At 47.7% G+C, this 24,215-nt stretch overlaps 1 protein-coding gene across 1 annotated transcript; it reads left to right on the forward strand.

The window, feature by feature from the left end:
- Positions 1-3,333: 3,333 nt before the first annotated feature.
- LOC144952099 (cornifelin homolog A-like) lies at positions 3,334-23,071 on the forward strand. The gene is made up of 4 exons (XM_078882505.1): positions 3,334-3,391; positions 4,807-4,969; positions 13,742-13,878; positions 21,985-23,071. Exons 2-4 carry the CDS (start codon positions 4,861-4,863, stop codon positions 22,102-22,104), a joined length of 366 nt encoding a protein of 121 aa, XP_078738631.1. The 5' UTR covers positions 3,334-3,391; positions 4,807-4,860; the 3' UTR covers positions 22,105-23,071.
- The last annotated feature ends 1,144 nt before the right edge of the window (positions 23,072-24,215 follow it).

Genomic DNA, 24,215 nt, shown 5'->3' on the forward strand with positions numbered 1-24,215 from the left:
CGTTCCTGAAGAACAACACCGCGTTATGGAAAAATCGCGTTGTAATAAGCGTTTGGTAAAGTACCGTCCGCGCTAACGCGTGAGCTGCGTGTGCAGGACGAACGAAGACTGCGACGGCCGTGGGTAGCGTCGAGAAAAGTTGGTTCTTAACCTTTACTGCAGCCTGCACCCCTTTGGTTCTCAATCGTAAAAAAAGGGTTTGATGAAACAAATTAAGTTGTTGTTACTTACCTGCTCGCGCTTAATTTGTGTTTTCGATACACGTTTTAACTTCTAAAAAAAAATCTGGCCACGTCTCACCTCCCCCAGAGGGTGCGTGCCCCCCAGGTTAAGAACCACTGAGTCTAGAAGCATCCAGCAGCATCCCAATGCCTTGTGCGATGATGCTACGCCGAAGCAGCCCATAGCACACAATTAAACTGGTTTGGACCAAACTCTCCTAATGATCCATAATATAGGTTTCTTTGGGGGGGATAGATCGCGTAACTATAAGTGTATCGTTAAACCCGCCACCACCCGACACAGCCAATTCTTGAGGTTTGTCGCGTAAACAAAATGTGCACATTCGTTTCCTCCAATTCACCCAATTGGGATCACACAAAGCAGCAACATCGCCCCGTAAAAGCATTTAGACTCGGTGAGGTTTTTTCTGGGAAAAATGCGTAAAAATACGACCAATGACGATTATATTATTGGTTCTTTCGGTAAAGGCACGTAGAAGGGAAATAAAATAGTGATAATTGTATTGGTTTATTATTTATTTTATTTTATTATTTCCATTCTACGTGACTTTACCGAAAGAACCAAGAATATGAATCCCTGCAGTCACGAAAGTTTTAAATCGAAAAATAATGATGATAATCATCATTGTAGGTATTGCTGCTGCAAATGATAAAATGTCAACTCGTTCACTGCACAGGAGCGAGGATGACTGAGAGGGAGAGAGAACGACTCAGAGAGGACGACACACAGAGAGGACGACTCAGAGAGAGGGCGACTCAGAGAGAGAGAGGACGACTCGGAGAGAGAGAGGACGACTCGGAGAGAGAGAGGACGACTCAGAGACGCCAGCAGAAGGAGGAGGAACCACAGACGAGCGGGAATGCAGCGGCATCCACGCAGTCAGGAGCCGGCGAGAAATTTCTTCCCCCAAGCTCTGCGGTCCTCTGTATATGACGGTGCTTATTATACACGTGGGAGGAAACTCGGGCGTTTAGAGAACACGTATACGTCCGAGAGGTACACACGATTTTCAGTTTTTTTACACATCCCATCAGCCACACGGCCTTCTGGGAGAATGCGGATGGCGAGATGTTAACTACCTCGCCTGTTATGCCGGAGATTGTGAGTTCGATCCCGACCCTGACGGCTGCTGCTGTATATTTTTAATTGGTGGTGTCTCTCTCTCCTCTCTCTCCCCGTGGTCGCGTGGATTTGTCTCTAGGGTCCTGCGGTTTCCCCCCTCGACATTTCGAAACAACGTCACCACGCGTTCAGAGTCTTTGGCTGCTCTAGATTCCCACGTGATGGTGATGATGATAAGGGGCCGTCCATAAATGACGTCACGCGATTTTGGACGATTTTTGACCCCCCCCTCGTCACACGGCGTCACAAAAAGTCAGACCCCCCCCCTCAAAAATGACGTCACAAAGCCCCCCCCCCAAAAAAACATGCTTAAAATCGCTTTAAACTATTGCCATTGTAGTGCGTATTTAATGTGGCGCTGCAATCTGATGTTGTAGGAGAAAACATTTATTAAAACGCCTATTTAATTAAGTAGAACGTGTTGTCTATATTTATTTAAAGTTGCGCATTTTGATGTGACGTCACATTTCTTAACCCCCACCCCACCCTCGTCACACATCGTCACAAATGTCTGACCCCCCCCAACCCCCCCTAGGTGCTTGACGTCATTTATGGACGGCCCCTAAGCCGCCAACTTCGTTGAGTTACAATGTAGCTCAGTGGGGCCGCCTTTACCTAATAAAATAAAAAAATAGTTAATAGCTAAATTGTTAATAGTTAATAGTAAAATAGTTAATAGTTAAATAATTAATAGTTAAATAGTTAATAGTTAAATTGTTAATAGTTAAATTCTGGTGGTACGCAGTCTGATATCTCTCTCTCTCTGTGGAGTTGTAGAGCAAACCCCCCTCCACTGACCCCCAGTAGCTCTGTGTGAGCCCCCCAAAACCCCCACAGCCCCCCGCCAGCCTCCCCCGAGACCCCCCCCGAGCCCCCCCCCCCGAGCCGAGCGCTCTGAGACCGCGTGGCTGCCTCCGCGAGGAGCGGGCGCGGCTCGCGACCTCCATTGTGATGCCACTCCACCTGAGTGTGTGCACGTGCGTGTGTGTGTACGTGTGTATGTGTGTACGCGCGTGTACGTGTGTGTGTGCACGTGTGTGTGAGTGTACGTGTGTGTGTGTACGTGTGTGTGCACGTGTGTGTGTGTATACGTGTGTGTGTGTACGTGTGTGTGTACGTGTGTGTGTGGACGTGTGTGTGTGGACGTGTGTGTGCGCACGTGTGTGTGCGCACGTGTGTGTGCGCACACGTGTGTGCGCACACGTGTGTGTGTGTACGTGTGTGTACGTGTGTGTACGCTTGTGTGTGTGTACGTGTGTGTGTTCCTGTGTGTCTACGTGTGTGTGCACGTGTGTGTGTATGTACGTGTGTGTGTGTGCACATGTGTGTGTGTGTACCTGTGTGTGTGTGTTCGTGTGTGTGTACACGTGTGTGTGTACACGTGTGTGTGTTCGTGTGTGTGTACACGTGTGTGTGCGCGTGTGTGTGTGTGCGTGTGTGCGTTCGTGTGTGTACACGTGTGTGCACGTGTGTACGTGTGTGTGTGTACGTGTGTGTGTGTGTGCACGTGTGTGTGCACGTGTGTGTGTGCACGTGTGTGTGTGTGCGTTCGTGTGTGTGTATGCGTTCGTGTGTGTGTATGTGTGGGGAGCGGTCGTGTAGCGGTTAGCGCGCTGCGCTAAGAACCTGGCGACCCGGGTTCGATTCCCGCTCACGGCCAACACCAGTGACGATTTCCTGAACTGATCCTGGGTCTCCCCTAGGTCGACTAAGCATCAAATGAGTACCTGGTGCGGTGCGTAAAAAACATCGCCACTGGGGAGACAAAGGCGTTCGGGCGTGGCGCTGGCCCCCCATCCCCTCGTGTGCTTCCGGCTTTCATAGCTGCTACTCGCTAACAGCACTTGCCCCAATAGTCTGTTACAAGCTATAAGGGGGATCTTTGTCTTTGTCTGTGGGGGGGGGGTGTATTTGGGCGGTCCGACGCCCTATGTAAGCCGTGGGGTGCCGCTCAGCTCCCTACTCCGTCTCTACTCTCATTCCTCGCCACCCTCCCCTCTACCACGGAGCTCACCTCCACACACAGGTGAGTGAGTGGTGTGTGAGGGTTGTGAGTGAGGGTTGTGAGTGAGTGAGTGGTGTGGGTGAGTGAGTGTTGTGGGTGGTGTTGTGAGTGTGAGTAAGGGTTGTGAGTGAGTGGAGTGAGGGTTGTGAGTGCGTGGTGTGAGTGTTGTGAGTGGTGTGAGTGTTGGGACCGATAACTAATCGCAGTGTATGACATCTGGTACCCATTATCTAACGAATATGTTGAACGTCTTTCCGTACGTAGACAACCGTGATAATTAATCGGAGGGGGCGCGGGAAGGTCTCGACGTGAGTATATGGGTCCTGCGGACGACCGTTTGTGTTGCGATTGAAACGTCGTGATATATTATTTTATTTTTATTTATTTTTTCTGTATATTTGGAGTTTTCGTCTCTCTCTCCCCGTGGTCGCGTGGATTTTATCCGGGTCCTCCAGCCTTTTACCTCCACATTTAGAATCAACATCACGCGTTGAGAGTGATTTGGCTGCTGCTATAAATTTTCGCACGATGATAATAAGCCCGCTTCGTTGAGTGGTGGCGGCGGGTCTAACGACACTTTCATATTTACGCGATCTAACCCAAAAAAAAGCTATTATGGATAATGATTAAAATTACAGGAACACAACCTTTTTTTTAGGTTGGTGCGGGAGGGGGGGGCATTTTGATTTTAGTTGTAGGGTAGTTTAATCAGGATAGTTTACCTAACTTAACTTAAATAACAATTATATATTAAGATCGACCAACTTGCACTTAACGCTTGCCCGCCGTGAGAGTTAAGCAGACGGCGCGCAGCTTGCAGTACTTTGACGCTTAATTTCTCACAGCCGCGGTTATTAAACCAGGGTGGCCCGCCACGCGCGGTTCGAACAGCGAACGCCTGACCACGTGGGCCCCACAAATCTTTGGGCCGCCACGGTGACTCGGAGATGTTAATTACCTCGCTTGGTATACAGGAGGCCGTGGGTTCGATCTTGATCCCTGATGCCTGCTGCTGTTTATTTTGAGTTTGTGGTGCGTCTCTCTCCCCGTGGTCGCATGGATTTTTCTCCGGGTCCTCCGGCTTTCCCCCCCCCCCCCTCTACATTTAGAATCAATGTCACGCATATTTGGCTGTTGCTATACATTTCCACCTGATAAGCCACTTCGCTGAGCTGCCATTTGTGATGGCCAGGCCGCTTCCGAAAAACTAGCAACATAGCAGCTTCGTGGGCCTTACACCGAGTAAAATACAAAAATAAAACATGTTTAATTTTAGGTTCATCTCATTATTTGTGCAACACAGCTCACGTGGAGACCCAATAGGCGAGACAACCGGTTCTGGGTTTTGTTTTTGCTGCTGCGTTGCGATCGCTTCATCTCATTCCCGTGCCGCTGTCCAGCTCACCCTACCCACCCCACCCCCTCCCACCCCACAGCCGCAAGCCTCCTCCTCCCAGCCAGCCAGCTAGCCCAGCGTGCACGTGGCGGTGATGTCGCAGCCGACCGTGGTGACCCAGCAGCCCGGCGTGGCGTACGCCCCGCGCGCCCAGGAGGAGTGGAACTCGGGCCTCTGCGACTGCACTGATGACATGGGCATCTGTGCGTGAGGGTGGGGGGGCAGCGAGGTGGGGTGTCTAGTGGGGGGGGGGGGGCAGCGGGGTGGGGGTGGGAGGTTGTGGTGCGGGGCTAATAACAGTTTAACACAGTCGGCTTTCGCAAGCAATATTATCCATATGAGGGGTTTTTTTGGTTAGATCGCATAAATATAAATGTTTCCATCATATAGTTTTTTGGGTTAGACCGTGTAAATATAAATGTGCCATTAAACCCACCACCACCGGACACAGCCAATTAGTGAAGGTTTGTCATGTAAACAGAACGTGCCAATTCGTCACTAGTACAGCACACCGGTGTGTTGGAGAGTGAAGCCACAACATTTTCAATCTGGGTACCACGTTTCTCCAGTAATTACAACTAGCATCATCAGGCGGCAGCCAGATTTGTGGAAAAATCCTCTTGTTTCGTTCCTTAGAGGGATAGATGTGATGACGTCACCTGTGAGCCCTTCACGTGGGAGGGGGGGGGATTAATGAATGCATAAAAATGACAATGGGCATACACTACCATTTGGGTCATTCATATGGTAATCAACGTAGATTATGTATACACATTGTTCTTGGACCTCCTGTCCCTTGTGTGCACTAAATAACAAGTACATAGGCATAGTCTGTTATTTATTTTATTTCTACGTGACTTTACCGAAAGAACCAAAGAGTAATTCCTGCAGTCACAAAAGCTTCAAATTAAGTCTGAACAACCTCTATGGTGGAGGATTTCCACACAACTCATACTTAACTTCAAATATAGCAATCTTTGGAAGAACGTAATCAACCAGCTAAAGTGTTAATTGTTGTGTTAGCCGACTTTTTGTGTTGCATTGCATTACATTTCTAAGTTTACTAAGTTTGTTTTCTCAAACTTCCAACTTCTTTCCCCCTGCCGCTCTCATTGACATGCTAATTTCTCCCCCCCCCTCTCTCTATATAATACCTGGTCACAGAGGCGTTGTCTCTGCGTGTGTGTCTCTCTCTGCGTGTGTGTCCCTCTATGTGTGTCTCTCTGTGTGTCTCTCTGTGTGTCTCTTTCTCTGTGTGTTTGTCTCTCTGTGTGTGTCTCTCTGTGGATGTCTATCTCCGTGTCTGTGTTTGTCTCTCTCTGTATATGTGTCTCCGAGCTTGCATTCACACCTGATGACGGTTGCTTGTGTTGCAATCGAAACGTCGTATTCTATTATGGATTTTATTATTTGATGATTCGCTTCCAAGCAGCACTAAGCTTGTAGCTATCTGAATGGTTAAAATAATTTTTATGTCCCTCAATTTCGATAGATTCTCTAATTAGTCTTGGCCAGTAGTCACTAGTTTTGCACATAACTTCAACATTATCAAAATCAATTGAGTGTACTTGTTGGCACACGTGTTCTGCTACTGCTGACAGTTGTATTTGGGATTATTTAATATTCCTATATGGTGTTATTTTAGTCTCGTGCTGATCATTGTTCACGGATGGTGATAAAGTCTGAGAAGTGAAATTAAACATGTTAATTTAACTTCTGAGAAGTGAAGTGAAATTAAATAATCCCAAACACAATTTGAAATTAAACTTGTTAATTTCACTTCTCAGAATATCACCACTAGATTGTGATCGTCTAAGAAGTCAAATTAAATAAGTTAATTTCACGTCTCATGTAAAACACGCTGCAATTGAACGTTTACAATGATGCAAAAATCAACAGGGCACTATGTCAAAACCAAATTAAATAACACGAGAGTTGAAACTGACCAAGTAATTTAAACTATTAAAATCCCGTACATTGCAGGAGTAACTGATAAACTAGCCAGATTTTGGGAAAAACAAAACATCCGAGTCAGATTTAGCATAGTACATAAAATACAGAAACGAATATCTAGTACTATAACATTTATTACCGAAGCTATCAACAGAAGGTGTGTACTGGATTCATTGCCCTTGTGGCGAATCCTATGTTGAGCAGACAGGATGAAGAATCAGCACGAGGCTGAAAGTAACGTCATCACATCTATGCCTCTTTAAGGAACGAACCAGGAGGATTTCTCCACAAATCTGGCTGTTCGCCTGCTGATGCTCGTTGTAATTACTGGCGAAATGCCGTACTCCGATTGTAAATGTTGTGGATTTGCTTTCCAGCACACCGGTGTGAGGCACATACGTTTATTCTACACTTAAACACTTCTGTTCACACACGGGATATCTACAGACGGGTCAGGACAGCCGGCACGCCGCCTGACCCACGACGCCGTAGAGACTAAGACGTAGCACGACGGGTTCCATTCCAGCCCCGATCCAGCCTCGGGACCTCCCTTTGATGCCCCCCAGCGTGGCCTGGCTCCGCCCTCGGCCACGCCCCCTTCTGGAACCTACCAGAAGGTTCTGGGCTATACCCCACGTGTCCCCTCTGTCACCTTTGCCCTACATCCCTTACCCTGGCCTATCACGTGCCCTGTTAGCTGACCAGGCTGCTACGTCCTCAGATGCCCTCTGCCAGCAACCAGCACTGCGCACCCTAGTGACCCATTCCATGGCATTGCATGCTCTGCTGGTAGATCGGCTTCTACACCCAGAATTCCCTTCTCTGTCAGTAACCAGCGCTATGTGCCCTAGTGACCCATTCTATGTCACTACACTAGTAACGAATTGGCATGTTCTGTTTACGTGATAAACCTTATTAATTTGCTATATTGGGTGGTGGCGGGTTTAATGACACTATTTACGCGATCTAACCCCAAAAAAACTATATTACAAATGTCATTAAACCCGCCACCACCACCACCCGACACAGCCAATTAGTAAGGGTTGTCACGTAAACAAAATGTGGCCAATTAGTTACTAGTCCAGCACTAACTGGTTGTGTGTTGGAGAGTAAATCCATAACATTTAGAATTCGAGTACTGTGACGTTTCACCGGTAATTACAATAACGAGCATAATCAGGCGACAGCCAGAATTGCGGAGAAACCCTCCTGTTTTGGGTGGTAGCGGGTTACACAACACATTTATATTCATGCGATCTAACGCAGAAAAAACTCTGTTATGGATTTCTGTGTGTAGTTTTTGGCATCTTCTCCTTTTCTGCAGACTATGTATGAGTGAGTGTGAGTGTGTGAGAGGTCGACTTAGCCGAGAGTACCTGGTGCGATGTATAACATCATCGCCACTGGGGAGTCCAAGGCGGTCGGGCGTGGTGCTTGCCACCCACCCCCCTCGTGTATCGTTCTGGCCATCATAGGTGCTGCTAGCTAACAGCACTTGCCCCAACAGTCCGTTGAGGCTACATGGGAGTCTTTGTGTGTGTGAACCCCAATGGCACCTGGGTCCTGTCGCGTGGCCTCTCATGTCAGCGAGAGCCTTCAACACGTCACGTGGCCTTGGAGTGCGTCTGGCCTGGCACTGGCGCCGTGGTGACGTCACCGCCACTTACTAGCGAATGGCGGCTGTTGTTGTTGTGTGTCAACCAGTCCCTGGGCTTTCCGAAGGTCGACTCTGCCTCAAATGAGTACCTGGTGTTAAGTGTAAACTAACTAACTATTTTTCTTTGACCAGGTAAGGCCCACTGAGATATATAGCTCTTTTTCAGAAGCGACCTGGCCGTAAATGATAGCTTAACGAAGTGGCTTATCATTACGTGGAAATTTATAGCATCAAAATACTCTAAACGCACGTTTCTAAATGTGAAGGGAAAAACCGGAGGACCGAGAGAAAAATCCACGCGCCCACGGGGAGAGAGACACGCAAACTACAAATACATAGGCCTCAGTGTTGGGATCAAACCCACTAAGCTCCTGTATACCAGGCAAGGTAGTTAACATCTCGCCACTGCGGCACAAACATCGCCACCAGAGAAACTAAGAAAGCAGCGTGTGGTGCTGGCCATCCACCCCTTCGAGTGCTATTCCGGCCTTCTTCATAAGGTGCTCGCGAACAGAACTTGCCCCAACAGTCTGTGTAGGCTATCCGGGGGGCAGGGGGACTTTGTCTTCGTGTATGAGTGTGCTTGAGTGTGTGTAGAGGTTGTTTCGGCTGGAAACACAACCCCCAACCTTCTCGTTGGGTGCCGGTCCGGTAACACTTTGGTGGCTGTGAGCAATGCCATTGGGGGAGAAGGGCCGATACGAGTCAGCTGTTACCCTCGTGGGCAGTGCCGGATTAAGCTAGTGCGGGGCCTGTAGCATATGTTATAATAAAAAAGTCAAATATTAAAACAAAATTTTAACTTGCATAGTAAATTGTATTTTTTCATTTGCTATACAGCTAGATAATACGACAAATCGCTAACCTTAAACACTCAGTCGTTCATAAAAGTTGAAGGCAGTATAGTACTATAGTAATAGAGCAAGTGCAGAATCACTGAACCGGAATTGATAGTCTTTGGTTCTTTCGGTAAAATCACGTTGTTAGAAATAAAATAAAACAAATCACGACGTTTCGTTTGCAACACAAGCGGTTTTGCCTGATGACGACCGCTTGTGTTGCGATAGAAACGTCGTTTGTTTTATTTTATTTATAACTACGTGACTTTACCGAAAGAACCAAAGAGTATGGATTCCTGCAGTCACGAAAGCTTCAAATCAAGACGGAATTGATAGCTTGAAAGCATTTAGCGCGGGGCCCTTGAAAGTGCGGGGCCTGTAGCTATATATGTAGCTACTTTTTCTACTATGATAATCCGGCACTGCTCGTGGGCCCTCGCAGCCACCACAGTGGCCGAGAACGGGGTCCCTGCTGGATGTGTGCGAGGAGCAGGTAAACCTTTCAATTTTGTCACCAATACATTTCGCGCAGCAGAACTAACTAACCTTGCGCCGGAGGCCACGGGGGAGGGACAAAACAAAGACAAACATCCCCCTTATAGCCTCAACAAACTGTTGGGGAAAGTGCTGTTAGCGAGTAGCACCTATAATGGCCAGCACACCACGCAAGATGGTGGGCGGGCTACCCGCCCGCCTTGGTCTCCTCAGTGGCGATGTTTACAAGACCACACCAGGTACTCATTTAGGGCTGAATGGACCTAGGGGGGCCTAGGAACCGGTTCAGATAATCGTCACCGGTGTTGGGGACCTCTATATACTAAACCCTTGCTATGCACAAGTTATGGATTCGCGACTTTTGCATATTTACGAGTTACTAAAATATATCCTGATTCAATATTCGTGACACCCGCCGGACTCCAGTATTCGCGAGTTGCACGCAGTGCCAGACCGCCGCCACTGCGGAGGTGCGCGCAGGATGTTGTTAGATTTGAAACAATCTGCTGTGATGATTAGGCACGCCACCTCAGCTGTCCCGCTTAGTCCACAAGTCTCGCAGTAATCCCGCCCGGGAACTCGCCATTGTGCTTGTTTACTTCATGCGTACGACTTGCAATCGACTCGGCTACACATGTTGGTATAAACGAGTCGATTGTGAGGTCCGTTTAAAAGGAACGCGAATGCAATCAGGAAAAGTGTTGCGGGCTAGCGCTCACTCCCCAGAGTACTAAAATAATTCAACAAAGCGACATTGTTATCAAACACCCCTGCATCTCCCGAGGAGTCATCCTCCTGAATTCCTCACCATCACCACCACCTCCATCGTCGTCGTCAAATGATCAAAGGTAAATAACAAAACAAATGTTATTTGTAATTAATTATGTATTTATTGTAGTCATTGTTATTGAACATTTAACATTTCCCCCTCCGTATGTTCACTCGTACCAGAAAGGTAACCCCCATTTTTTCTCCCATTGTAAACGAGGTTTTCTGCATTTGCGAAGTTCTGCGTCTGCGAGCGTTTTCCAGAACATAATCCTCGCGGCTTTTACCGTAATAACGACAGAAGCGCCCACACTCCCAGCGGGGAGATTACGACGCATTCTGGTTTATCTTTCACAAGTTCCGGTTTTCACGAAAACGCATTTTTTTTACGATTCAGACAGTTTCTAGGAGGCACTTTCTTAATTAACAACTTTCATGGTCTCGTCCGCACACTCTCCACAGTAGCTTAGCCTAGCCTGTACACAACACTAGACGTCTAACACTGACGGCGCTGACTGAGACAGCCAACTACTCTCCTTCGTAGCGCAATATCTAGCGGAGACGTTTAGCGACGGCGGCGATGAGATGACGGCAACGACGAGACGAGTCCACTCCCAGAACCGTCAGCATCGAGCTACCGCTCTCGGCTCCTTTTATGCTCCCAGTGCGGCCTGGCTCCACCCTGACCGCGCCTCCATTCTCGAACCCGCTCGCAGGTTCCAGGGGCCTCCAGATGGGGGCCTCCAGATGGGGTCCTCCGTGACCCTTACCCCAGTTCATCCCCTTTGCCAACACCCCGCACACGCCCCCACCGGCGTGTGTACTCTCCGTCCATCACAGTTGCCGCTGCTGTCCACCAGCCGGCGCTATTACACTACACATGTAAGACGGCTTTACAGAAGTGTCTCAGCTCCCACGTGTTCCCTTGACGTCCGATATGCCACCAACACCGCGATTTCCATGCCTTCACGAACTGTCCTCAGTCAGTCCTACCATGATCCATGTATGGGTAGTAGTAGGTGGCATCCACTGGCACATTTCGTAATTAGTTTTTTCCACTTTTTTCTCTCCCTCTGTCTTGTAGTGCCAATATCTCTCAAGTAGTGGCCACATCTTTCTGGCACCGATCTCTTATGATGATGTCGTCGTCGTCGTCATCAACCCCTTCACTCTTAGGTCTTCCTCTCTGTCCGGTTCCTTCCATTTTTTTCGAACAACAAAAACAACATTTTTAATTTTCCTGTTGTCCACCCGACAGATGTGTCCAGAGTAGTATCCAGTGTCCTTCTCTTCACTGCCTGCATTATCAGGTTGTCGTCTATCTCTGATGCAACCTTTGTCTCACTACGTTGGTTACTCTCCCATCTAAATAGTTCCAGTGTCCTCTTCGCTGTCTGCAGCTTCAGGTTGTCTTCTATCTATGGTGCAACCTTTGTCTCACTACCTTGGTGACTCTCCCATCTAAATCGCAGTTTGATGCGGAGCTGTCGAGTCTTCACGACAGCGTCACTCTCAGCTTGACTCGCGTGGTCACCGCCCCATGTCAGGTTCACTGTTTCTGCGACGTCATTTTTGCAATTGACCAGTCCAACAAACGCGTCTGCCTGAGCCGACTGACGCTGCAGGCAACTGATTTATTTGAATGCTCATTCACGTTTGCGCGATATTTTTTTTTATTTCGTATGCGACGGAGTTGTTTGGCTCCGATGTCTCTGCTTAAACCGAGCTATGACAAATGTTTTGATATTTCCATTTCTGTTGTTGTTTGCCTGTTGGCATAGTTCTCCAGTCTAACATTGGTGCGGAGGACAAGGCCGTAACAGTATGCTGCCTCTGCCGTAGGCCGATCAGTTTCAAACACAATGCGTACATTTCATGTTTTACCACAAGTATGTGTGTGGTTAATGAAGACCTGGTTAATGCCTTGCAATAGGTGTGTCTATTTGATGTTTCAACATCTTAACACCCCCCCCGTGTTATTTTTTATCGTCGGTGTGGGGTGAGTGTCGAGTCGGAGTGCGGTGTGGTGCGTGATGTCACTTTGGGTGTGTTTGGTGAAATGTTTGCCGAGTGTTTGTTAAATGATCGGAGAGTGGTTGGTGAGTGTCTTACGAAGCGTTTATTACGTGGTGCTTGGGTGGTAATATTTTGGTGAGTATGTGGTGTGCCGGCAATGCTTGGCGAGTGGCTGGTGAGTTTGCCGTGAGTGTTTGGTGAGCTTCGTGCGTGTGCGTGATGTGCCAGCAGGCTTGGGGCGTGGTGGCGTAGCGGTTAGCGCGCTTACGATTCCAACCCGGCGACCCGATTTCGATTCCCGCTCACGACCAACACCAGTGACGATTATCTGAATGGGTCCTGGACCTCCCCTAGGTCGACTCAGCCTCAAATGAGTGCCCGGTGCACTGCGTAAACATTGCCACTTGGGAGTCAAACGCGGTCGGTCGGTCGGGCGTGGTGCTGGCCACCCACCCCCTCACATGCTGTGCCGGCCTTAATAGGTGCTCGCTAGCAGCACTTGCCCCAACAGTCTGTTAAGGCAATTATTTGTATGTTACCAGGTAAGGATGACGAAGCTATGCAGCTCTTTTTCAGGAGCGACCTGGCCACAAATGATAGGTCCACGGAAGTGGCTTATCATCATCCCGTGGAAATTCATAGCAGTAGCCAAAAAATATCTACGGATGGGTGACGGCGATTCCAATTGCGGAGGACGACAAAGCGGAGGACCACGGAGAAAAATCCTCGTGACCACGGGGAGAGCGAGAGATATAACACGCAAACTCGGGTGCTGTTAGCGAGCAACTATGAAAGCCGGCATGGTGGTTGGCCATCACCACGTCCGGCCGCCTTTGTCTCCCCAGTCCTGATGTTCAGACGCACCAAAGACAAAGATCCCCAGTATAGCCTGAACAGACTGTTGGGGAAAGTGCCGCTGGCGAGCATCTAGAAAGGCTGGAACGGCACACGAGGGGGTGGGTGGTCAACACCACGCCCGGCCGCCTTTGTCTCCCCAGTGCTGTTCACACACACCACAGCAGATAGGACGGACTCATTTGAGGCCGAGTCGACATAGGGGAGGCTCCACGGCCTTTGCAGGCATTCGACGTCTTGGTCGTGAGCGGAAATCGAAATCGTGTCGACGAGTTCGTAGCGCGGCGCGCTAACCACTGCGCCAACACTCCCCATACACGCATGTGCTTGCGTTGAACTTCTTTCGCGCCGCACGTGGCCAACCGCGCTTATCGTCTTCTGTCGCCCACCAGGCTGCTGTGGGCTGTTCTGTTTGCCGTGCCTCGAGTGCCGCGTGGCGAGGGACTATGGCGAGTGCTGCTGCTTGCCATTGTTGCCCGGCACCAGCTTCTCCATACGCACCGGCATACGGGAGCGTTACCATATCGAGGTGAGGGACCGCCACTTCCACCCGTTTTTTGTTATTTTTTTTCCACTTCCAGGTAAGGCTCCACTGAGCTATACAGCTGTGTGTGTGTGTTTTTCCCAGAAGCGACCTGGCCATCACAAATGATGACTCGCCGAAGTGGCGGCTCGTCATCGTGTGGAGGTTTATTGTCTTAGCCGAATACGCTCCTCTCAAGGCGCCCAGTCGCACCGTTAGCGCCACTGTGGTATAACGCTGCACTCGCAATCTCTGCTGTAGAGAGAGACGAGAGAGAGACGGTGCCAGGGTGGGTCAGGTGGGTTGGCTATGGGTGGGTGGGTGGGATGGGTATGGGTGGGGAGGGTATGGGTGTTTTTTTTGCATTCGACTGCAGGTATTGTGGTTAATGCAAACATGATTCCTTGTAAAAAAAAGGTTTCAGTTTTGTTGCCAGAAAAAAGGGTAAAAAAACTATTATTATTATTCTTAGAGGATGTTTGTTTGCATGTTTTGCCACAAGTATGTGTCGTTAATGCAAACTTGATTCCTGGCAAAAGGTATCTATTTGGTGTTTGGACATCTTAACACCTTTTGATTTAAAGCTTTCGTGATTGCAGGAATCCATACGCTTTGGTTCTTTCGTTAAAGTCCGAGATTTGTTCATGAAGCCATCCAGATATATAAACACAGGCACAACTTCAACCGAGAAGATGGGTACAAACTGAGCAATCATTGGAAGGACGTTATTAACCAGGTAAAGTCTTAACTGACTGTGATGTTTCCACATGCCTAGGTCAGCTGTTATTTCCGACTCTCTGAGTACATCACCAGGCTAAATATCTGTGAGGCTGCCTCGCCGCCTCCTGTGGCCGAGACCGTCACACATTGACACGCAAATCTCTCACATTTACATTTACTTACAAATTCCTTCTCTAGCTCCGCTCACTTACCCTTGGGTTGAGCCCACCAAAACCCTTTATAACTCTTGTTGCAGCAGTTTTTTTTCCTATGTCAGCAGTTCACCTGTTGTATCTGTTCCACCTGATGACGGTCGCTTGTGTTGCGATCGAAACGTCGTGATCTATTAATTTTCTTCCTACGTGACTTTACGGAAAGAACCAGAGTACATGTTGTATTGCCAGAAAGGGTTGGACCTATTCGTATGTCAACATTATGCAACATCCAATTCAGACGTTGGTAAAAATGTCAGCTGAGTGGCAGTTGCGACATATGAGCCTCTCGCATGCGAACGCCACTGATGGCTTGCTTCCAAGGTTAACGAGCGCAATGATCTTGCGATCATCGTGCAGCGTTACTGTCACGTTTCTACTCGACCTATTGCCAAGCGCAAAGCCACAAACAGCGAGTGCAAGGGCGTGCCTTCAAGGGAATGCGAAACTTGCCATTGGCCTACAAGGCTGCCACAATGGCTTAGCCCCCACATTACTTACAGGTACTGATCCATTTACTGCATATACACCAGTACCGGATTATCCTCGTAGCAAAAGTAGCTACATATGCTACGGGCCCCGCACTTTCAAGGGCCTCCGCGCTAAATGCTTTCAAGCTATCAATTTCAGTTCAATGATTCTGCACTTGCTCTATGACTATAGTACTAGACTGCCTTCAACTTTTATGAACGACTGGGTGTTTAAGGTTAGCGATTTGTCGTATTATCTGGCTGTATAACAAATGAAAAAATACAATTACTTTACTGTGCAAGTAAAAATATTGTGTTTTAATATTTACGTGTTTTTCTTCTATTTAGGGCCCCTTTATAACATATGCTACAGGCCCCGCACTAGCTTAATCCGGCACTGATTTACAACATCAATGAGGACCTTGAGATCTTATGATCTCCTTCTCAGTTTTCCGAGGTCAAGGCTCCGTTCCTGGGGGCAATCGGGGCTTTTGCCAGTGCAGCTCCGAGACTGTGGAACGCGTTGGCCTCCTGACAATTAGACAATTCAGAATCTTTAGAGATTTTTTTTTTAATCTCTCCTTGAAAACTCACCTCTTTAAGATGGTATTTTCCGCCGTAGTTTTTGTCGCTTTATGGCTGGCTCCATCTTATTTTTCTGCTTTCCATACACGGTAGCGCGTTGGCTTCCTCAAATGAAATGCCAAAACTATTTTAATAATATTTGCAAAACTTACATTCCATAATATGGTTAATAAAAAATTGGGTTAGATTGCATTAATATCAAAGTGTCGTTAAACCCGCCACCAGCCCGGCCACAGCCAATTAGTAATGGTTTGTCGTGTAAACGAAATGTAGCCAATTAGTTACTAGTTCAGCACTAACCGGTTGTGTGAAGAGTAAACCCACTGCAACATTCACAATTCGAGTACTTTGACGATTCGCAGGTAATTACAACAACAATCAGCTTCGTAAGGCGATATCCAGAATTTGTTCACCAACAACAATAATAATCATGATGATGATGATGAAAAATAAGAACAGATTTTACCCTTTCTGGAAATAAAACAAGAGTTGTGTTAAGATGTTCAAACACCAAATAGATGCATATTTCAAGGCGTAAAGTCTGCATTAACCACACATACTTGTGAAAAAAACATGCAAACACATGCTATGATAATTATGTATGCATTGTTTTTAAAACTAATTGGCCTACACCAGAGACAGCCTTCTAAAACTTATTCTTATTTTTCATTATTTTGTATGTTGGCAAAACGGGTTTCCCAAAGATAGAACTGCTCGACTCGAGCTGGAAGTGTTCTGACACTTGCATTGTGTTTCTATTGTTCACCTGTTGGGGTTCTCTGGTCTAACACTGGTGGTGAGGCAAGGCCACAAATCAGGCTGTTTCTGGCATAGGCCAATCAGTTTCAAAGACAACGTGTACATGATTATCAAAGGCCGTAGCCATGGAGTCAACATTGGGGGGGACCAAATCTTCCAGGGGGTCTAGGGGTCCCCCCCCAGAAAAAATATCTAAATTTGAAAACGAATTTCCTGCCTAAAATATAAAAAAAATTCACTAACACATGGGATGGACTTTTTATTTATTTTTTACAATAATGTCTAATAGTGTATTGTATTACTTTGCTTCGTTTTTTTCTTTTTTACATTTTCTTGTCTCATTGTATGTAATGGCAGAGATTAGGGCTTAATAAAGTACAACCATGACTACAATCATATCAACAGAAATCTATGCATTGTTATATGAAGACAAGTCCAATTATTGTGGGCAAGGTTTAGCAAATTGTTGTTTATATTTGCATAGCAATTTTTTTTATATTGTTTATAGCAATATATTGGGGGGGGGACATTTTGAGCATATTTGAATATTGGGGGGGATGTGTAATTACGGCCTTGTTATCAAAGCATGTTTGTTGGCATGTTTTGCCACAAGTATGCTCTGATAATATACGCATTGTCTTTGAAACTGATAATGACTTGGATAATAATTTACATTTACGGGGTGCCCGTGAACAATGCATCTCAGATGCACAGCGCGTACAACGGAACGAGTGAGACGCAGCCGGAGAGAGAGACTAACGAGACAGACGGAGATCCTGAGAGACACTTGGGGGGGGAAGGGGGGGCGTGTTAATCAGGCGTCGTGGGGGTCATCAACCGGGAGACTTTTTGTCTCACATCGACCGCTGGTTGCTGAGCCTCCTGCAGTGTAGAGACAAAAGCCCCAAGGCTGGGAGTGTGGTGCGGTGAGTAGTTAATGGATGGATCTGGGACTCGGATCTTCTATTTTTGCATCAGATTCAAACACCCACCTTGATGTGACCTACTGCGAAAGAGCCACCTTCAGAATCAGAATATCGATTTGTGCTGGAGGAATTCGACGAGCTATGAAGCTCATATTCACAGATGTCCAGTCGGGGCACGGGATAAGAACGTGACAACAACAACCAGTTACAAAAACACGATAGGAGTGGAAAGTACAAGAAAGGTAAACAAATCACCCAAACACAAACAAATACAACACTCAACCATACAGATGAAGCAAAAGACAAAGCCCACTGAGGTATGAAGTCAAAAGCGACCTGGCTATACCTCAAATGATAGCCACTCAACAAAGTGGCTTAAGGGGCCGTTCATAAATGACGTCACGCACCTAGGGGGGTGGGGGTCAGACATTTGTGACGATGTATGACGGGGGGGGGGGGGGGTTGAGAAATGTGACGTCACATCAAAATGCGCAAATTTAAATAAACATAGACAACACGTTCTACTTAATTAAATCTACTTTAATACATGTTTTCTCCTACAACACCAGAGTGCAGCGGCACATTAAATGCGCACTACAATGACAATAGTTTAAAGCGATTTGAAGCATGTTTTATTTTCAAAATGGAAGTATGGTTTTGGGAGGAGTGGGGGGCAGAGCTTTGTGACGTCATATTTGAGGGGGGGGGTCTCACTTTTTGCGACGCCGTGTGACGAGGGGGGGAGGGGTCAAAAATCGTCCAAAATCGCGTGAAGTCATTTAGGGACGGCCCCTCACGGCTCAGGTTGGTAGGGCACGGCGTTTGTTGGCTACGCGCGTGCGCTTGCTCCGCTGCAGGTGTCGCGATAGCGCTGCACGCCCCCGGTGTTTAAAGCAAAAAACAAATTGATTAGAATCCAAGGGCAGTGTTGATGCCGTTTCGTATTCCGCTTCTTTTTTTCCTTTTGCTGAGACCTGGCTTGATAGTGTGCAGATTGTGTGGTCAACGGTGCCCTGTAACAGCAGACCTTCAGAGACTGGATCCCTGGGTCGTTTTGAACCTCGATAAACTTTTAAAAACAGAGTAATGCAAAAGAACGGGTTGTGTAAAAATGTCCTAGGCACAATTGTCACAGCAATAAACCATTCAAGGTTACTCTGATTCTTTCGGTAAAGTCACGTAGGTATAAAATTAAATTAAATCACGACGTTTCGATTGCAACACAAGAAATCGTCATCAGGTGGGAAAACCACAGCAAGAAATATTTTTTGCTGAAGTGGGAGAGAGATGCCGTGGTCGGCATGCCGTAGTCGGCATCTCTCTCCCACTTCAGTCTTTGGGCATCTCTCTCCCACTTCAGCAAAACATCTTTCTTGCTGTGGCTTTCCCACCTGATGATGATTGCTTGTGTTGCAATCGCAACGTGATTTATTTTTATTTTACACCTACGTGACTTTACCGAAAGAACCAGAAAGTATGGATTCCTGCAGTCACGAAAGCTTCAAATCAAGACATTCAAGGTTAATGAGCCCCGATATGAATCATGTGACGATCGTAAATACTGCCACCAAGTCTCTCTGAGCTGTGTCCTTTCTCAAAGATGTCGGTGATCATGGCCTTCTTTCGGTTTAGCTCTGTCCATAATATTACTTAAGGACCTGTTCGTCTATTGGTATTGTTAGTTTTTGGGCAATGTTAGTCAATGGGCAATGTTAGTCTACGGGCAATGTTAGTCTCTGGACAATGTTAATCTATGGGCGATGTTAGTCTATGTGCAATGTTCGTCTATGAGCAATGTTAGTCTATTGGTAATGTCAGTCTATGGGAAATGTTAGTCTATGGGCAATGTTAGTCTATGGTGCAATGTTAGTCTATGGTGCAATGTTAGTCTATGGTGCAATGTTAGTCTATTGGTAATGTCAGTCTATGGGCAATGTTAGTCTATGGGCAGTGTTAGTCTATGGGCAATGTTAGTCTATGGGCAATGTTAGTCTATTGGTAATGTTAGTCTATGGGCAATGTTAGTCTATGGCGCAATGTTAGTCTATTGGTAATGTTAGTCTATGGGCAATGTTAGTCTATAGTGTAATGTTAGTCTATGGTGCAATGTTAGTCTATTGGTAATGTCAGTCTAAGGGCAATGTTAGTCTATGGGCAGTGTTAGTTTATGGGCAATGTTAGTCTATGGGCAATGTTAGTCTATGGCGCAATGTTAGTCTATTGGTAATGTTAGTCTATGGACAATGCGAATCTTATCTCTTTATGTGCCGCGCACTTTCCGAAAGAAGTCGGTGAACTTGGCCTTCCTTTTATGTAGTTCTGCCCATGGTAATGACTCAATAAAGTTGTCCCCGATGCTCCCAGTTGCATCCAATCGTTAAAATGGGTTGTGGTGCAACTCAACCACTGGCAGAGCCAGTGTGTGGGGGGGGGGGGGGCAAGTGCCCCCACAATGATCCGATCGAAATACCTAATTTCGATCGGATCATTAGGTTTTATTAGTAATAAATCGGGATTTTGCGACCCCCACTGCTACTGTGAAGCATATTATTACGTGCCAGGAACTCTATGAGATGATAGGAGAATAGTCTGTGTCCATAATTGGCAATAAGTAATGGAAAAGCAGTTATAATTGACTCAGAATTGTGCGCAGTTGCATATACAGCACACGACTTCCCTGAAGGCATCACCACCTTCAGCGAGCGCGATGCCGATCACACAACGCGGTTCGAATTCGACCCTCGATTGATGGCTGCGCCATCACCTCACACGCGTCGAATAAAAATCAAGGGACAAGTCCTTACTTACCAACAACTCCTATCATTTTTAATTGTTGGTGGGGTTGCCCCCCCCCCAACCTGAAAATCCGGGCTCCGCCATTGCCAACAACCCCCGCTTCTTGTAGTATAACTTTCCAGTCACCTCCGATTAGCACGGTCGGCTACGTACGGCGCAAAAGAAGTTCAATATACACACACGCATTCATACCTAGTCTCTTGTTTTCTCGACGACGTGCTCAAGAAATCGACCCCTGCCACCAGGTGACATTTGAAACGTAGCTCGGAGTAGGAGATGGATAACGTCCGTAAAACCGCCCGCAATGCGCACATGTTTATTCCCCCTACCGCAGTGACCCCCCCCCCCCCCCCCGCATTAGCCACCACACCGCCCACACCACCCGTGCCACCAATGTATCCACACTGCCACTGCTGCTTTGCACGCGACCTCCTTCTGGCTACATCCAGGTATAGGAGGTCTTTGACCGCATGGCGTGAGAAACGCGCATTTCTGTGCGTGGGAGGCAATTCCAGAAGGTTTGCAAACCTCATCTGTATTGTGAGGTGTGCCAATTTCGGAACGGCGAGTGGCTGTTGTAATGTTGAGGGCGCGTTCTACCAGGAACTTGTGTTTCAACCACCACCACGCTGCATGCCACAACACGGCCACTTCTGCTGCTTTTCCTCACACTACTCGACTTTGGAATTCCCTCCCAGGATAAGCGGAGTTCGCGCAATCTCGCTCATCCTCGCAGCAGCAGCGGCGGGTGGCTTTTGGCTGGCCATCGAACAAAAACAGTGACCGCATTGCGCGGCACTTTCGGATGTGCTCATGCGGCCGTCTGGAACGCTCTTCCTTCCGATATTAGGAAGCCACTGGAGCTGTGTACTTTTAAATCAGATTTAAAATCTAGATGATGATGATTTAAGCATTGATATACGGTGCTTTTTCTGGAAGACTTTGCTGTTTTTTCCTGGATTTTTCTGTTTGCGCGTAGTCACTTTAAGATGTTTCTTGTTCATGTTTTTGTTTGTTGCGGTTGCACCCGATTCAAGAGCCGAATGGCTCACAGGGCTATACCTGATAAATGAAAACAGTTTTTTTTTCTTTAGAATTTTTGTGTTTAGTTTTTTGTCCTTCCGCCGGACCTCCGATTATCACGGTTGGCAACTACGGTGCGAAAGAAGTTCAACATACATACATACCCAAGCTGTTATCATGAAGAATATCAACATAGTGAGAGCCGAGGCCGTGGTGGCTTTGCCTGTGGCCTGTAACCCAGCACTGTTGGAGGCAGCAGCAGCTGCAGCAGGGGGGGTTGGTGGATCACAACACAGATGATGCAACGCTCTCTTCCCGTGAGCGTCGAGGATGAGCCGTGTGAATGTTGAACTTCTTTGTCACCATACGTAGCCAACGGCGCTAATCGCAGGTGCGGACGACAAAGCGTGGACTAATCCCCATCTGTTCCAACTCCATTTTCTGTGAGCGTTGAGGAGGAGCCGTTCCCGGCCAGGCATGGTGCTGTCCAGCAACCACCCCTTCGTGTGCCACCGCGCCAGCCCCATAGGTGCTGCTACTCCCTACTAACAGCACTTGCCCCAACAATCTGTTAAGGCTATACGGGGGGGTGTCTTTGTCTTTGTGTGTGTGCGTGTGCAGGGCACGGTGTGCCGTGATTGGGTCCACCTGGCATACTGCTTTTCGTGCGCCTTGTGCCAGACTGCACGGGAGCTCAAGCATCGGCGCACGCAGGCGAACGTGGTCACCTACCGTGGATAAGAGGGCATCGCCATCATCACCACCACCATCGTCACCACCACCATCGTCATCATCAGGATTATTATCATAGAACAACCATCATCATCATCATTACCACCACCACCTACATCACCACCACTACTACCATCGTCATCATCATCATCGAACAACCATAATCACCTTCATGATCATCATTACCACCGCCATCATCATAATCATCATTACCACCACCTACATCATCACCACCACCATCATCATAGAACCACCACTTAAACCTACGTACAACCACCAAGATCAGCATCATCCTGAAACACACGCCGGGTGGATGCCGTGTGCGTGGATCGGGTTTCAAGGGAACACTTCTGCACACAGGCAGCGGAGACGCAATCACCCCACTCCCGCCCCGTGTTCGAGAAGAGCCCCGCTGAAGTGGCTGTGTGCACACACGCTTCGGATTTAGTTTTTGGCATCGAGATCCATGAAACATATATATTTTTGGAATTATCCGCGATTTTGAATTATCCGCAGACAATTGAGAGCATCGTGCAGTACGGTTTCACCACGTGGATGTCACGAGGGGCACGGCACTGACAATCGGCAATCGGTGCCTCCCAACATCCCCACTCCACTGCCACAACTGCATGTCTGTCTGTCTGTGTGTTTAACTTCTTTTTTATCGAAAGTAGCCAACCGCGGTGGTGCAGCGGATAGCGCTACGCTGCGCTACGCTGCGCTTTGAACCTGGCGACCCGATTTCGATTCTCGCTCACGGCCAACGCTAGTGACGATTGTTTGAACCGGTCCTGGGCCTCCCCTAGGTCGACTCAGCCTCAAAAATGTACCTGGTGCGGTGTATAAACATCGCCACGAGGGAGACAGCAGGTCGGGCATGGTGCTGGCCACCCACCCACCCCCTCGTGTACTCTGCTGGCCTTCATAGGTGCTACACGCTAACAGCACTTTCACCAACAGTCTGTGAAGGCTATATGGGAGCTCTTTGTCTTTCTGTTGAAATCCTTTCGTCCCGTGCGTAGCCAAACCGCGCTAATCGGAGGTGCGGGACATCGCATGTGTTTTGTGGCACGCCAACTCTGCACGCCTCTGTGTTATGCACTTTTAAATCACCTCGATTGAAAACGCATTTCTTTAGAACTGCTTTTGGCGTGTTTAGTTTGTTGTGCTTCCACCCCCCCTCCGCACACCTCCGATCTATCACGGTAGGGCTATGTATGGTGCGAAAGAAGTTCTACTACGTACATACGCCCACGTGTGTGTGTGCTGTCGAATCTGTTTGTGTTTCCGGTAGCCTGAATGGATGTTTCCGTTACGATGGGGCTTTACAGATTTGCAAGTTTGAACTCCGCAGCCACTCGTCACGTGTAACCACCACCCCGCAGTTTCCAAAATGTAGCAAGTCGATCGTCTCGGCTCGGTCACCCACTGACTCACCAAGAGACACGTAGCCTTACATAGAGACCCACCTGATACAGGGAGCTTCAAAAAAATACCACAAGAAATGTGACGCCACCGGGCTCTTTAAACCACCTGGAGAAGATTCCAGGGCATGTGTTGACAATGATGGCGAACAAGTGGAGACTCTTTGACTTTTCGAAGCTATGAACATTACATTTGTTATCATGTTGCAGTGTGTTATCCATTAAAAACAATAGTCCCATGTAAGTGTTAACATTGTTTTGAAGCACCTGGCATATATGGAGACGTATAAACTCGCACACACGCACACATTGAGTTGTCACCACTCAGACTCATAGCCACCACTCTGCGCGTTGAATTGTAATTGTCTTCAAGAAACGAGACAATATGTGGCAATGCGGCTGCTGTCACCGCTGTTACTGCGTTGGCAGTGGTGCACAACCACAAACCCTCAACACGCTCGTCAGATACAACCTTGTGACCCCGAAAGGAACACAGGATGTCGAGGCGATGTGTGCGGTTGGCTTCTTTCACGCACCGTACGTGAGCCAACCGTGCCAATAGGTGGTTGCGATCTATGGGTCTTGAAGGGCCATCGTCTAAAATAATCATGCCGGCGTGTGCGTGAACCGTAAGATGCAAAACGGCTGAGGCTAAAGATCCCGCGTTTAGCGCCGTTGGCTAAGTACGTTGCCACA

The sequence above is a fragment of the Lampetra fluviatilis genome, chromosome 65 (genome assembly GCF_964198595.1).
Source record: "Lampetra fluviatilis chromosome 65, kcLamFluv1.1, whole genome shotgun sequence".
NCBI classification, from domain to species: Eukaryota; Metazoa; Chordata; class Hyperoartia; order Petromyzontiformes; family Petromyzontidae; genus Lampetra; species Lampetra fluviatilis.

Bases quoted from the DNA above. Each gene is read 5' to 3' on its own strand.
- LOC144952099 (XM_078882505.1), top strand. From the start codon at position 4,861: ATGTCGCAGCCGACCGTGGTGACCCAGCAGCCCGGCGTGGCGTACGCC. The intron at 4,970-13,741 runs GTGCGTGAGGGT...GTCGCCCACCAG, and splicing joins CACTGATGACATGGGCATCT to GCTGCTGTGGGCTGTTCTGT. The intron at 13,879-21,984 runs GTGAGGGACCGC...GTGCGTGTGCAG, and splicing joins GGGAGCGTTACCATATCGAG to GGCACGGTGTGCCGTGATTG.